This window comes from Marmota flaviventris, chromosome 2, assembly GCF_047511675.1.
Source record: "Marmota flaviventris isolate mMarFla1 chromosome 2, mMarFla1.hap1, whole genome shotgun sequence".
Lineage (NCBI taxonomy): Eukaryota > Metazoa > Chordata > Mammalia > Rodentia > Sciuridae > Marmota > Marmota flaviventris.
In genome coordinates, this window is record NC_092499.1 from 183,581,275 (window position 1) to 183,598,235 (window position 16,961).

At 37.0% G+C, this 16,961-nt stretch overlaps 1 protein-coding gene across 2 annotated transcripts in view; it reads left to right on the top strand.

Annotated features, from left to right (window-relative positions):
• Positions 1 to 16,961, top strand: part of Ralgapb (Ral GTPase activating protein non-catalytic subunit beta) — a 104,371-nt gene that overhangs the window by 1,702 nt on the left and 85,708 nt on the right. For both annotated transcript variants that reach the window (XM_027945196.3, XM_027945199.3), the window contains exon 2: positions 14,225 to 14,440. In XM_027945196.3, coding sequence (XP_027800997.1) covers positions 14,255 to 14,440 — 186 coding nt within the window. In that variant the 5' untranslated portion in view covers positions 14,225 to 14,254. The remainder of the gene's footprint in view (positions 1 to 14,224; positions 14,441 to 16,961) is intronic.

Genomic DNA, 16,961 nt, shown 5'->3' on the forward strand with positions numbered 1-16,961 from the left:
TGCTGTTGATAAACTTTATGCTGCAAATAGAATTTCCTCTGTTTTCATTTTTATAAAGGAACTTGGTAGTTTGTAGTGTTTGGAGTTTTTTTTTTTTTTTTTTCTCCCCTTGGGAATGTGCTAGTTAGGTTCATTATTTTATCTGTCTAGCAGTCGAACAAACACATTGAGTTCTTACCAATGGCAAGGCACTGTAGGACTAATCGTGTGCAATCAACAGCAGTTGGTTTTTAATGTCTCATTTTATCATACTCAGATACAATCAATTCTATGATGGAAACCTTTCTTTTACCCTTAGGCTTTTGCATGTGTTTCCCCTCTCATTGTCCAGAAAAATGATGTCATACACTGAATACTGTTGCCTTGTTGGTATTAGTAAATGCAAGTAAATGAAATTGCAGTTGGTTGTATAGTTCATTCTACTCACTAGCAGAGATAACTTAAGAACTACTTAAGAATTGACAAATTCAGCATTGCAGAATTCTGAACTGCCATTGCCCTACATGTTTACAAGTTTTAAAGAAAACAGACCAGTAATTCAGTTTGGACTTGGTTTTGGTTAGTCTTAAAACCATGTAAGGTTTATAAAGTAGGTGAGTATGTTTGTGAAGATCATTATTAGAGTTTGGGGGCAATAAAATTTTTTATACCAGATAAATATGGTGAAATGTGTAGACTGAATAAAAATATACACTTCATATAATGACATTCTTTACAGTGTAAAGTTTTTTTTTTTTTTTTTTTTTTTTTTTGTGTGTGTGTGTGTGTGTGTGTGGTGCTAGGGATAGAACCCAGCGCTTTGTGTATGTGAGGAAAGTACTCTACCAACTGAGCTATATCCCTAGCCCAACAGTGTAAAGATTTTTATGGGATAATTTTTCTTGGTTCACTTAAGTACTGTTTGCTCAGTTTTTAGGCTAAGGTTAATACAGAAACTGACAGGATAATTCATGTTAAGTCCAGGTACTCAAGAAACTTGTCCTTATTTTTTCTGATCGCATATGACCAGAGTATCCAGTTCTGGTGGTAGCACATGGAAGAAACTCAGTCTTTTTATCTGAGGTTTAAGTCTCTAAAATAAGGATGAAAAATTCCACATGTTCATGGAAAGATCGAAAGTGACTTTAATCATGGTAGCCTGAGAACTGTGAATGGATTCCTTTCAATTTGGGGTATACATCAGTGTTAGCAGGTGTCTTCCCTGACATGTATAAGGCCTTTTGGATAGAATACATGATTTTTTTTTGGTACAGGATGACTAAAATTTTAGTATTAGAGTCTGTAACGTTTAGTTCTAACTTTTTAATAGATGAAGAAATGAAGTAAGTATCTTGCTCAAGGTGACATGGTTTGCTTCTAGCACATCCAGAATAGAAAGCAGGCTTTCTTCTTTTGGGTACAGTGTCCCCTTCCATGACCCCTTCCTCCACCAGAGGTTGTCTTGTTTGTTGTTAGGATTTGTGTGCCTTTGTATTGGGAGTGGGGAAAGTGGACAGAGTAGTCTGCTATATTTGAGATATCCAGTTAGATAGGTAGGTAGCAAATGCTTGGTGTATGATATGCACTTTGCAATGTAAACTGGGGATACTAAGAGATGTGAGACAAAACTCCTTTCCTCAAAAAGACTATAGTCCAGGGGCTGGAGTTGTAGCTCAGCAGTAGAGCACTTGCCTCATACGTGTGAGGCACTGGATTCGATTCCTAGTACCATATATAAATAAGAAATAAAATAAAGGTTCATCAACAACTTAAAAAATATTTTTTAAAAAAGATGGTAGTCTAGTCAGAGTTGTAATAAAAATAAAAATATAGTATCTAAAGCACCTCTGTGAAACAGAATTTTCTGTTCGGATGGAACTGTATCTACATCTGGTGTGTCCAACATGGTCATCACTAGCCACATGTGATATGTGAAATATGACTGGTGCAACTAAGGAATTAAATTTTTTTTAATAATTTTTATTGTTGGTTGTTCAAAACATTACATAGTTCTTGATATATCATATTTCACATTTTGATTCAAGTGGGTTAAGGAATTAAATTTAAGGAATTGAATTTTTAATTAAATAGTTTCCTATTTCTATAGATACTATGTTGGACAGTAAGTCTGAGGTTTCAAAGAGGAGAGCTGCTGGTTGTGGTGGTACAGGCCTTAATCCCAGTGACTCAGGAGGCTGAGGCAGGAGGATTGCAAGTTTGAGGCCCACTACAGCAACTTAGTGAGAACTAAATAAAAAATAAAAGGACTAGGAATGTAGTTCAGTAATAAAGGACCCCTGATTCAATCCTAGTACCACCCCCCCCCCCAAAAAAAAAAGGCTGGTAAATGGGGGCATGTGGGGTCTTCATATTTTCTTTGGGTAGACTAGAAAAAGCTATCTTTGGGGAGACATGTAAACAGAACCTGTCTTTTCTTCCTGTGACTTGAGTGTCAGATAGGATCTTTAATAGAATCTGGTACATAGGTGATTGCATTTTTTTCCAAATTGATTGATATTTTCCTTGTGGGGTCAGTGGGACTGTAGAAGAGATTATGAACTGTGGTCCTTTTGCATTTATTAGTCATTAAATTATATGGATGAACTTGAATTCACCTGTGTGCCTTAGAATCTAGCACATTTCATTTATTTGCTCAGTGTTTTGGCACCCTATACCTTGTTTTTCCCAAGAGAAGCAGGCATACCTTATAATGTGTACCTTGCATTTGTATGTCCCTGAGTATATTGACTTAGGTTGCTTATTTGATCTTCTTCTCTAAGTCGCTTTAGGTAGGTATTCTCCCTGTTTTACAGATGAAGAAACTGAAAAAGAAATGCCAAGTGACTTGTCCAAGGTCGTATAAGGAATGGAGTCAGACAAAAGGAAGAAGCATTGGACTTTGAACAAGAGTTGGAGTTTCTTGTTCTAGCTCTATTGTTATTTGATGTAACCCTGAGAAGGTCATAGCCTTAACTTTTTTTTTCTTACCTAGTGGCTATTGCAATAAAATGAAGTAATATGTGAAAGTTCTTTGAAAACAACCAATTATACAAAGGTACATGAGATTTCCTGTAGTGTTTCTTTTGTATTATGCTGCTTTTACTACTCATCACATCAGTTATTGTATTAATACTGCATTATGGTGTCTTATTGATTTCTCTCTCATCCTGAGTATGAAAACTTCTGGGCAGCCATTGTGCCCTGTTTATATCTCCATACCTACATCTTAGGACAAACTGGATGCATAGAAAACATTTAGTAAGTGTTTAATGAAATAACTGATATGTGGATTTTCCTCATAGAGTTTTAAAAAATTGTTCTCTGTAGTTAAACTTGAAGCTGCTTGGGAACAGGGATGTTTATTTACTATTATATTCTCTGTGCTTGGTGCATAGAAGGCATGTAATAAATAGTGGTTGAATCAATTGATATACTTAATGTCAGGCAGTGGTCTTAGTATGTCCACCACTGTATTGATTATTATGGTAATTTGTTATTTAAACTAAACTTACATGTTACTCTGAGGAGGTACTTACAAGCTATAAGCTGTTGCCCGGCACACAGTCACCTGATAATAGAAACTTGCAGAAGGAAAACCTAGAATGGGTAGATATGGAGTTGAGAAGGAAATTAATGGATCTGCAGGGGAGCAATATCATCTTCCTGTATTCACTTCTGGAACACTAAAGGTGGTGACTTCTCTGCTAGCAGCTCAGGTTGACAGCAGATAGTCTGTGGGAGGAGATTTATCATTTGACTTCAGTTATGTCTTCATATATCTCACCACAGTGACCAACTCTGCCCTTCCCCTCAGTGTATTAGCCACATTAGAGTTTACTGTTCTATTGTCTCTTTAGCTTATCTTGGACACTTTTGTCAAATTACTTTAATGGAAATTAATTTCCTGTTGTATCATTCCTATGGTAAAATTAAACTTTTATTCTCTGCCTCCAGTTTGTTCCTATATATTTATTTTTCTTTTTTTCAGCATTGATTTTTTTTTATTTACAGGTTTGTGACTTGACAGCCCATCCCTGACCTAGGCCCTGCTTCTTCTACAAAAGCAATCTGAAATGGAGCTTCTCAGTTGGCATGGGGGAGCCAGCACGCTATCTAGGCCCAGCCAAAGAACCAGGGGGAATAGTAGCTTTGAAACTCAAGCCACAGGCATTGGAAGGGAGGGAAGGAGGGCAGGACTTCTAGTTCAAATGGGCAGTGTACTGATGAAGTAGACAAGGAGGCTGGTGAGGTCTGTTCACCTGCCTGAGCCAGGGCCCCAAAGCTGGGCGAAGGGGTGGCAGAGCTGGGGAAGGGACAAGTCAAAAGAGTTTTGGAATCAGGTGAGGCCAGTTCAGGTCTTTCAGGCCCAGTAACCTCTCAGGACTCTATGTCTAGGAACACACCTCCACAGCCATACTTAAAACCATACCCACCCACACCCACTCCATGTGCATAGAGGTCTGCAACAGCATTGAACCCACCCTGGATTCCTAGGATGTCTCTGAATTGGTACCTAGCCCATGGGTCCATGGCAGGTGGAACTGCCAAGGGGATGGATCATCTGCATTGTTGCTGATTGGCCCCTCACAGACAACGATCCAATTGATATACACATTCACTGATTCTGACAGACATGTGATGGTCATCTAGAATTCCTCTGGGAATGCTATAGAAGAAATGACTCCAGTGTTGTGGTCATGGTCCATTTTAACATCATGAAACTTAAGTGGTTACAAAGGGTCAGGTGAACTGGGTCTCCAGGGTGTCTTCTTGGAGTTTGGCATCTGATTTGACTTTCTGCATCCCATGTCTATAGCTGGGTGAACCTGTACTCATCTCCCCTTCTATACATTTTTCTCCCATTGAGTTCTAGAAAGATAAATGTAAGTGATATTGCTGGGTTGGGTTACTTGTAAATGGTATTACTGAGTCAGGTTACCTGACATTATCATCTCTTGCTGTATACTGATAAACATTCTTGCTGTCCTTGATTGAATGCTTAAAAAATGGCATATCATTCTGAGGCTCCTTACAAATGTGCCATTTTATTAACACAGTTGGTCTGCTAGCAGACCCAGGGTAAATGGATCAAGGCACAGCAGGATCCTACCATGGTGCTGTCCCAAGAGGTGGATATGGATATGTATATTTAAGAGTAGGCTGGTGGGCTGGGGTTGTAGCTCAGTGGTAGAGCATTTGCCTGGCACATGTGAGGTGCTGTGTTTGATCCTTGGCAGCACATAAAAATAAGTAAATAAATAAAATAAAGGTATTTTGTCCATCTACAACCAAAAAAAATTTAAAAAAAAAGTAGGCTGGCATTTGCAAAACTGGGCTAAGTGGAATTCACCCTACTAAATCTGTTACACCACACTCTGCCCTCATCCTTTTATCCTCCCAATAGCAACAAAAATGAAGTTATAGGACCTGCGTAGTTGAGATGTAAACTTGGCTCCTGTGGCAAAGATGGGTCAGGGTGACTTCCAGGGTTCTTACTATGTCCTCCAGTATTGTTGTGCAGGTCTTCCTTTTCTTTTCTGAAATACTCATTTTATTTTCAGGCCAGCAGCATGTCATCCATAATGTGTGACTCTCTTTCCTCCCTCTTGAAGAATTATACAAATTCCATTACCAAAAGCAATGTGTGCATTTTATCTCAGATCAGAGGCAAAAACTAAACCATAGAAGTTGTTTTTAAGCTTACATGTGGATTTAAAGAAAAAAATTTTTTGTAGTTGTAGATGGACAGAATGCCTTTATTTGTTTATTTTTATGTGATGCTAAGGATCAAACCCTTTGCCTCACATGTGCTAGGTAAGCACTCTACCACTGAGATACAGCTCAGCCCCATTGTGGATTTTTTTAAAAAAGAAATTGAATTTAGTTTCCAGTATTTCAAGAGAAGGATATTTCACAGAAATATTCAAATTCCTGTGTGTCTTGAAAAATTATATTATCTTTTCTAGTTGGATTATCATTTACTGAATAGTAGCTGTGCCTTTTAATCAGAGCCTGTATACTCCATTTTGCCATAGTGCCACCCTACCCACTTTATTGCTTACTACACTTAGTTCTTTCTTTCTTTATTTTAATTAGGTATATATGACAGCAGAATGCATTTTGATTCATTTTACACAGTTGTAGCACAACTTTTCATTTCTCTGGTTGTACACCATATATGCAGTTATACATGTACCTAGGGTAATGATGTCCATCTCACTCTACCATCTTTCCTGCCCCCTACCCCTCTCCGCCTTTGCCCAATCATACTTCCTCCACTTTTCCCATGCCCTCCCCCTGCATTATGGATCAGCATCCATTTATCAGAGAGAACATTTGGACTTTGATTTTTTTGGGATTGGCTTATTTTGCTTAGCATGATATTCTCTAACTCCATCCTACACTTAGTTCTTTAACTGGTGGTTTTCAGTCTTCACAGATCTAATACTTGGTAATGATTTCTGTTTTTTAATCATGAAATTAATAGATAATGTCTAATGTACTGTCTTCCAGAATTTTTAAGAAATCAATGGAACTCTATTACAAATGAAAAACATAAATTATTGCCTTTCTAATACAATTAGTATTTCAGCAAAAATACTCAGGAACAACTATACAAAAGAGCATAATAAAGTTGCCAGATGCTCATATGTATAAGTTGAGAAGTGAGACAGTATTATGATACTTTTTCTGAAGTTTGACATTTTTAAGTACAGGCTAAAGAAGTATACATGTAGTTCCTGTGATTGTGTTTCTGACAACAGTGTGTGGTATTAGCAATTCATTCCATGAGTGGCATGGCCATTGGGGATAGAATTTTCCTAGAATAATAAATTATTTCTAGAAAATTTGATGTATTAAAATTTATTTTGTATTTATATGTAAAATTGAGTTGAATTTTGATACTTAGTTCAGAACAGTGATTTTTCTGGCAGATGTTTAAAAGTCATGTGAGACGTAGTATAATTGTTCATTGTGCAGGACTGCCTCATGCATTGCAGGATGTCTCGATTTCCTGAATGCCTGAAAATACCAACAGCCCACCCAGTCATTGTGTTAACCCGAACACACTTAATATTCTCACAGTGCCCCCTTGAGGGCAGGGTTTTTCTATTAAAAATCATTGACCTTACGTTTTGAGTATGTTCTTATTCCTAAACAGAGTTAAGTTTTACTGCTTGTTTTGCTAGTTTAATAGGTACAAAAAAATAATACCTTAAGGTTACTTTACTTTGAACTTCTTTGATTTCTTTATGTTTGTTTCTGATGTTTATTTTCCTTTCATTGTTTTGTTAAAAATATTTTTAGTTGTAGCTGGTTGCAATACCTTTATTTTGTTTATTTAGTTTTATGTGGTGCTGGGGATCGAACCCAGGGCCTCACACATGCTAGGCAAGTGCTCTACCACTGAGCTACAACCCCAGCCCCCCTTTCATTGTTTTACTTAATATGCTTGTGACCATAGTCCAGTTCTTTGTCTTAATGTATTTTTTTTCTTTTTAGTATTTTGTTAAAATATAGCATCTGTTTTTCTGATATGTACCTTTCAACATTTCAATATTGGGTGCCTGTGACTACTTTTTCATTGTAGTCTTTCTCTAACTTTCTATTTACAGGTTTCTTGAGAGCATTTATTTCAGCTGGGTTGGTATAGTGCATGCCTGTAATTCCCAAGGCTTGGGAGGCTGAGGCAGGAGGGTTGCAAGTTCAAAACCAGTATAAGCAACTTAGCAAGACCCTGTCTCTAAATAATATATAAAAAAGGAATGTAGCTCAGTGGTTAATCATCCCAGGCTTCAATCCTTGATACCAAAAAAACCTTCCCAAAACCCAAAAATGGCATTTATTTCATTTTCTTACATTCAGTCATTTAAAAATTACTGTTTAGAGAATGGAAATGTATTACATTTAAGAACTTTAAAAATGTTTTGAGTACGGTAGAATTTAAGAGCTATTAATTCTGCTTTGATTGGTCTTTTGTAGAGTTTTTAAAAGAATGATACTTCATTCTTCAGATTTGGAGCAGTGGTAGCCAATTCTTTTACAGTACTGGAAATTAAATCTAGGGGCTTATACAACTGCTGAGCTACATCCCTATGCCTAGTAGCTGTTTCTTAAAAATGCATATTCATAGACTCAAGTCTAAACCTACAGAACCAAAATTTTCTAGAAATGGCACCCAGGAATCTGCATTTCAACTAGAGTCTTCTAGATGATTCTTATGTGTACAGTGGAGTTTAAAAGCTAGTTTAGCTTTTTCAATCCCAAAAAACCAAAGACTGAATATTTTCTCTGATAAGTGGATGCTAATCCATAATGGGGAGGGGCGTGGGATGAGTGAAGGAATTTTGGATTGGGCAAAGGAGGGGGGCATGGGGATAGGAAAGATGATGGAATGAGACGGACATCATTATCCTAGGTACATGTATGATTGCACAAATGGTGGGACCCTACTTCAAGTATAACCAGAGGAGTAAAAAATTGTGCTCCATTTGTGTACAATGAATTGAAGAGCATTCTGCTGTCATGTATAACTGATTAGAACAAATAAAAATTTAAAAATATTTTTATTAGTTATTGATGGACCTTTCACATGCTAGGCAATTACTCTACCACTGAGCCATAACCCCCCAGAATAAATAAATTTTTTTTTAAAGAGAGAGGTGAGAGAGAGAGAGAATTTTTAATATTTATTTTTTAGTTTTCGGCTGACATAACATCTTTGTTTGTATGTGGTGCTGAGGATCGAACCTGGGCCGCACGCATGCCAGGCGAGCGCGCTACCGCTTGAGCCACATCCCCAGCCCCAGAATAAATAAATTTTAAAAAATAAAAAAGGAAATATATTTTCAATCCCGCTAATCAGATTTCTCCAGGAAATATAATATTTGCCATTTGTTTTATATTTTTTAGCCTCCATGTTAATACAAATAAATAAATTAATTAAAAATGTAAAAGAGCTTGTTTGGCTTTTTATTTTATTTATTTTTTTCCCTCTTAAATTTTTCTCCAATAATGTATTGTTTGGAATAGATAAATATTAATTATTCTTTTAATATTTGGAAATCATTCAGCATTTATTTTTACTAATAATTATCTTAAAACAAGTTGATATTTTTCAATTTTTATTTGTATGTGACATGTGAGCTTGAGACATACATTAGTGGAATAGAGGGAATATGTGCTGATATCTTCCTTTTCCCCCATTGGTAAACCTTGACATGCTCTAACATTTATTAATTATCCACTGTGTGTCAGGGACTTCTCAAGAATTCAAGAGTTAAGGTTCCCACTCAGAAAAGCCTAATGTTAGCCAGGTGCAGTGGCACATGCCTGTAATCCCAGTGGCTTGGGAGGCTGAGAAAGGAGAATTGTGAGTTCAAAGCTAGCTTCAACAATAGTGAGGAAATAAGCAATTCAGTGAGACCCTGACTCTAACTAAATAAAATACAAAATATGGCTGGAGATGTGACTCAGTGGTTGAGTGCCCCTGAGTTCAATCCCAGTACAAAAAAAATATATATATATATAATTTTTTCCCAATTTAAAATAATCAACAATAAATAAAATATTGCTTAGAATTCTAATTAAAATTCTAATTCTATCACCTTTTACTGTCAATGTCTACAAACACTCCAAGCTGTAGCCACAAATAACTACTGATGATTGCTCAAACCAAACAAATTCTTTCATACCCTATGTAACTAACTGTTCATACTACTCCTGCTAATTGAAAAGCCATCCCTGAGTTGAGATTAGTGCCTCTTTGTTGCTGAGGCTGGCTTTGAACTCGTGATCCTTCTGTCTCAACCTCCTGAGCAAAATTATAAATTTTATATGAAAGAATAACTAACTGCCTTGAATAACTAATAAACTTGAAAAAAGAACAGAGTAGAAGGGATTTCCTTTCAAGATATTGAAATGTTTTATGTGCTTGGCATAGTTGAACAGAATAGTCATAGATTCCAGTATAAATGAGAATTTAATATATGACAAAATTGGCATTTCAGTTCAGTGAGATAAGGAGGACATATTTTTAATAGATGATACTGGCACAACTGTGTATTGAGAAAAAAAATAAAATTGAGCCTTTCCTATACTTGTAGGAAAGTAAATTCTATCACTTGTAGAAGTAAATTCCATATGAATATAAAACTAAAATGTGATAAACCCCTTGATGTCTTGCTGGGAAATCTAGGACATTACATGTACTTATTAGGGTGATGTTTTCAAACTTCTTTACCACAACTGATAATATGAAATGTATTTTACATTGTGACCCAGAACATAATGCATTTGTAAAAAAATGAAACAAGTTTCACAGAACATTGCTTGCCTTTACTATGTGTGATGCCCTTGATGTATGTCCTCTTCCATAATTTTTTAAAGTAGAAATATTTCCCATTTTATTTATTTCATGATCCACAGTTTGAAAAACATTGGTAGAGGGCATAGGGAGTAGAAACCTTTAGAACCAGAAATTGGGGGCTGGGGTTGTCGCTCAGTGGTAGAGCACTTGCCTAGCACGCTTGAGGCTCTAGATTCAATCCTCATCAATTTTATTTATTTATTTTACGTAAAAATAAATAAATCAAATGAAGGTATTGTGTCCAACTACAACTTAAAACAAAACAAAAATCCAGAAGTTGTAAAATAAAAGTAAATACTTGGCTAGAACAATGAAATTTTTACCTCATACCTATCATATTAGCAAATTTATAAATAATGCTGATTCCTAGCAGGAAAAGATTCATTGATTCCTAATGTATATGGGAGTTACTACAGCTTTTTTGGGGAGCAGTCTGGCAAAACCTTTTCACATTAAAAATATATTTACCCAGGGCTGGGGATGTGGCTCAAGTGGTAGCGCGCTCGCTTGGCATGCGTGCAGCCCGGGTTCGATCCTCAGCACCACATACAAACAAAGATGTTGTGTCCGCCGAAAACTAAAAAATAAATATTAAAAATTCTCTCTCTTTAAAAAAAAAAAAAAAAAATATATATATATATATATTTACCCTTTGATCTAACAGTTTCACTCTTTGAGAACCTATTCCATAGAAATAGAAAGGCTACTCTTAAAGATACATGAACAAACATGTTTATTACATCATCATTTTCAGATGACAAAAGAATAAAAGGAAATGATGCAAATGTACATTATTAGAAACTGGTTGAATAATTTATGCTACACCCGTACCATGGACTGTTACACAGCCAGCAAAAAAATCTTATTAGTTGGTAGAATATTCATGAAATATTTACTATTGAATGGAGAAAATAAAATTAAATACCAAAAAAAGTATATAATCCTTAGATGTGTGTGATATAAATTATTTTAATGTGTTTGAGGTAGGGTGGAGCAAGATACAGGAGAAAGTATTAAGTTGTTAACATGATCATCCAGGGAAGTAAGTTATTTGGACAGGGAATAAAGCCAAAATAAAAATGAAAGGGTGAAAAACTACACTAATAAGTCCCTGTAATAAAATATCCTTGTGCATTTATATAAGAGACTATGTATTGTATATGTACATTATACTGTATATATGTTATATGTATATTGTATGACATCCATATACGTGTGTGTATATATGTGTTAATAAAGAAGAAAAATGTATGGGAATAAGTTATCTTCTGATAATGATGGTTGCCTATTAGAGCTTTCCTTTTTTCCCCATTTCTAAGAGAGCTTATTTCAGGGAGGTACCAGGATATTCTTAGGAGAATTCCTTATAAATCATAAGGAACCTGAAGCAATTTAGTTGTCAGACACATCCACTCCTCCATTAAATTATAGGTACCTTGTTAGATAGTGGTCTTTTCCTCCTGCCTTTTAATTTGCAGGGACAGATTCAGAGGAAGGCAATCAGAAGATCCTCATATGGTTGCTAGGCCCAGAGTTTCTCAGGCTCCAAAAGAAGCTGAGTAGTTTGAGTAGGATGATAGAGGAGAGAGAAAGTGATGGGTTTCTGTATATGGAACAAAGAAAGAAAGCTAGTTTGGGACTAGACTGTGAATGACATTGTCAGGCTAAGGAGTTTGATTTTCATTCTGTAGACTAAAGATTTGCAAATGCCATATGCTCTTGAAAAAACACTAATATTTAGTGAGCTGGAATGAAGTTTTGCAGGATTAAAATTAAACAATGCTAGTCTCTTCTCACTTTGAAGAAGAAGTAGCTTAAAGGGTAGACCTTTTTTATATATATATATTTTAATTGTTGATGGACCTTTATTTTATTTATTTGTATGTAGTGCTGAGAATTGAACCTAGTGCCTCAGGCATACTAGGCAAACACGTTACCACTGAGCCACAACCCCAGTCCCAAAGGGGTAGAACTTTTTTTTTAATATATATATCTTTATTTATTTTTATGTGGTGCTGAGGATCAAACCCAGTGCCTTACATGTGCGAGGCGGGCACTCTACCACTGAGCTACAGCCCTAGCCCCCCAAAGGGGTAGAACTTTTAAAAGATTCATTGTACCTGTGTATTTTGCTTAAACTGCGGGCTGAGTAAAACATTCAGAAAAGGTGATAGAAATGAGTTGAAAAGGACTCAACATTCTCAATTCTCTGAGTATGATTTCTATGGTTGTAGTATTTACATTGCATTCATACAGGTATGTTTTCTGCAACTAAAATTCCTCATTTGTATGGCCAACTTAGATATAACTTCATGGAGAGCAAACAGCATGTGCAGAAGCAGTACCAGCTGGGGAGAATGTATAGGATAGGGGGAGGCAGTATGTGCCATGTGTATTGGAGCCCAGCAGATTTGGGTTCAGAATCCAGCTCTACCCTGTTAGAGCTCTGGAGCCTCATGTAAAAAGCAGACCTTTCTATGCTGTTGACTTATTCATCTGTGAAATAGGCATAACATTATTGCATATTCATAAGGTTGTTTTGATGATTGCTTGAGTAAAATGTAGTAAATATATAATAAGCGGCTGCCTTTAAAATGTTTTCTAAAGAATACTGTGAATTCCAGATGTCTGTTACTGGAAATTTGAGTGATGTTCTTGCAAGAAATGAATTATTCTCAAAGAATTTGAAAGTCTAATTTGAGGACATTGGTAGAAAATTGCAGGGGTATGTTTTTAGTGCATAATAGGAGCAGTTGTCTCTCCTTTATGGAGAGATGTTCCAAGACCTCTAGTGCATGTCTGAATCCTTGGGTAGTACTGAACCCTACAGGCTGCACACTTTCTGGCACAAATATGTTGCTATTAGAGCACATTTTTCTGTTTATGTTTTTTATCCACAAATTTAATGCCTTTTCGGTCTTTACTAAGCACTTCTCACTTACTATGGCAGTAGCCTTTGCAGTTTGAGATCCAACAGTAAGACTAATATGAATTTCTTTTTCTTTCACAATTTCTTTGATAGACATGTCATTCTAATTATAGAGCTTAGTAACCTCAGCACAGGATTTTTTTCTCTTTTTAGGTCAAGAACTTTCCTTTTTTCACTCAAAGTGATCATTTCATGGCTTACCTTTGGCATATCTGTGTTGCTAACACCACTACTCTTACACTTTGGGACCATTATTAGGTAAAATAGAGGTTACTTGAACATAAGCATTATATACCATGACAATTGGATAATGGAGATGGCTTCTAAGTGACCCGTGGAACGGGTAACACATACAGTGTGGATATACTAGACAAGTGGATGGTTCACAGCCCAAGCAGGATGGGCTGGGATGGCTCAAGATTTCATCATGTTACTCAGGGTATCATGGTTTCTGGAAATTTTCATTTAATATTTTTGGACCACAGTTGACTCTGAGTAACTGAAACTGGAAAGTGAAACCATGGATAAATGGGGACTGTGTTGCTCAAAACTGTTAACTAAAAAATCTGGGTCTGAGTGAAATCTTTTTGTCTCCTTTCCTCTTTAGAATACTTCATTCTCCCAACCCCGCCTTATGGAACCATCTTCATGTTGTAAGGGTCCCAGAGCTGATCATTTTATTCCCCTGCACAGTGGTCATTTTCTCCAGGGCTTCTGAGGATTTTTTGGAGAAGTGCTCAGACAGCTGCTTCTCAGGGGTCTGCCTTCCTATTTCATCTTATCATGAGGTCATTTTGTGATATTCCCCAAACATTTAGATATTATTTTTTTCTGTTTTCTAGCTATTGTATATTTATGGCCTTTTTAAACATCTTGTCACCTAGAGTAAATTTTTTACTAGTTTGCAGTAGTATAATTTGACATGCATTTCTGTTTTGTCTTTTCAGGTGCCATTTGGTTAGTACTTTAGCGGCACGATGTACTCTGAGTGGAGGTCCCTGCATTTGGTGATTCAGAATGATCAGGGTCATACCAGTGTGCTGCACAGCTATCCCGAGAGCGTTGGGCGAGAGGTCGCAAATGCAGTGGTTCGTCCTCTTGGGCAGGCATTAGGCACCCCTTCAGTGGCTGGTAGTGAGAGTTTGTTAAAAACTGACAAAGAAGTAAGTGTTGATTCATTTCCTTCTATTATGTGAAAATATAAATTTGCTACTGAAAAGTTTATTTAATGTTGATTTTTAAATGAAGTTCTGCCCAATGTTCTGTTGACTTCTCAGTTTTGATCTCTTTGAGATTGAGGGGTGGGGTTTGGAGTTTGTAGAGATTATAAGGAATGGATTTTACCTTTTCATTACTGGGGCTTTCAGCTAGCCATGCCCAATTCTCCACTTGAGTTAAGTGCCCAAGACAGAGACTTGAATGTTGGATTCTTTCCCCTAATTTCTATTTCTGGGTGTTTTTGGAAGCCCTCATCCCTACCTCCAGATACCCCCTAACTACAAGCCCATTTTACATCAAATTTTCAGGCTACATGTATGGCTGAGTTTGAGCTCTTCCATCTTCTCAGTCCCTGCCTGGCTTCCAGCTTTAAGAGTGCCATAGAAACTGGGTGTGGTGGTGCCCACCTGTAATCCCAGAGACTCACGAGGGTGAGGCAGGAGGATTGCAAGTTCAAGGCCAGCCTCAGCAATTTAGCGAGACCCTATCTCTAGTAAGATATTTAGTGAGACCCTATCTCTAGTAATATAACCGAATAGTAGATCACCCCTAGGTTCAATTCCCAGGACCAAAAAGGAAAAAAAAAGAGAGACAAGAGCGCTATAAAGCAGATGAGCTCTTCATGTTGTAAGCCCAAGTCATGCTTGCCATTTCTAAAGATAAGGGACTGTTGGAGTAGTTCACCTTGGAGCTTGTCCTCTGTTTTTGGGTGTAGGAGATTGGATTAACCTCAGTGGAAAGTGATAAAGGAGTCCCAAGAATGGGGCAATTCTGTAGGACCTTGCTAGTATGAGATTTAGCTAAGATGTGCAATTAAAACTTTGTCTCCTTGAGGAAACTCATGCAACCTTCAGGCTTCAGGTGTACGAAACCCTTTACCAGTTTCTTAGATCCTTTTTTCCTCTGTATTTTTTTGTTTTGTTTTTGGTACCAGGATTGAACCCAGGGGTGCTTAACCATTGAGCCACACCCCCAACCCTTTTTTATATTTTATTCAGAGACAGAGTCTTACTGAGTTGAGAAGTACCTTGGTAATCTGCTCAGGCTGGCTTTGAACTTGTGATCATCCTATCTCAGCCTCTGGAGTTGCTGGGATTACAAGTGTGCACCACCGCACCTGGCACCTCCTTACTTTTTGATCTTTCATCAAGGACAGATTAGACTTTGATATGAGGTGAAAGCTTGCGGCTCTAGAGGCAGTTTGTTGATACTCTTTTGGCCGTAGATCACTAAAGGGTGAAGTCCCTCAGTTAGAGGAGCATTTTTCTCTCACCAAAGGCTCTTAGACTTACCTCTTAGCACAGGCCCTGGCACACTCCTCTGGTTGTGGCTATGACCCCTTGCTACCTTCCCATGGGAAGAGATGGCATGTGGGTAGATAGAGGCTCCCTGGTGTAGCCCTTGTTTATTCTCCTTTCCTACCCTCTAGAGGAGATGAGAGTAGTTCTTGAATACTGTATCTTCTAGAATTATACAGTTCAACTACTGTGTGAAGATATTACCAAAGATGTCTTCTCCTTTTTCTTTTTATCTGATATTTAGTGACCTGCAACTTCCTTTAAGATCTCTTGTGTTGCTAAAACCTGACACACCACTCCTAATTTGTCAGCCACTCCTAATTTGGCACAGCTTCACTGTGTTGCTCTAGACCTTAACATTTATTGCTGTTAAACCATATATTTTCTACTTTGAGCCTTTGTAGTTTTTGAGTTTAAAACATGTTATACATGTACATATCTTTTCATATTTAACTTTAATTTTAGTTTTAAGTCTTCTCGAATCCTGAATTTCTGTCCAAAAAGCTGGCCACAGTTTTTATCTTTATGATAGATAGCTACAGATGATCAACATGTAATCTGTTGTTAAATTAAAATTTTGGGGCAGGAGCTGAGGTCATAGCTCAGTGGTAGAGCTCTTGCTTAGCATGTATAAGGCCCTGGGTTCCATCTCTAGTACTGAAGAAAAAAAAAATCTTGGCAGGGCCTTTGGCATACCACTGGATGGAACCTTTTTTTGAAATATCTTGGTGTAGTAATCCATTGTGATTCTCTCTTAATATCTTGACTAGTTGTACATCCAGGTACTTCATTATCTTATGGGATATATGTCTCCATCTTGTCATAAGGAAATTTCTTGCCAAAGCCCGGATACCCCTGTGCCAGAGAAAGATATTAATTAATTAAGAATAGCTTCAAATTTCTAGTTGGAAGACCAAGATTCAAGTTTTTTTTTTAATATTTATTTTTTTAGTTAACACCTTTATTTCACGTGTTTATTTTTGTATGTGGTGCTGAGGATCGAACCCAGGGTCTCGCACGTGTGAGGCGAGCGCTTTACTGCTGAGCCACAACCCCAGCCCAGGGTTCAAGTTTTTAGCTTCACCATTTACCAAACAGTGATGGACTAAATTGCTTAAACTTGCTAAACTAAAGTTTTCTTTCCTCTCTTTTTTTTTTTCTTTCTTTT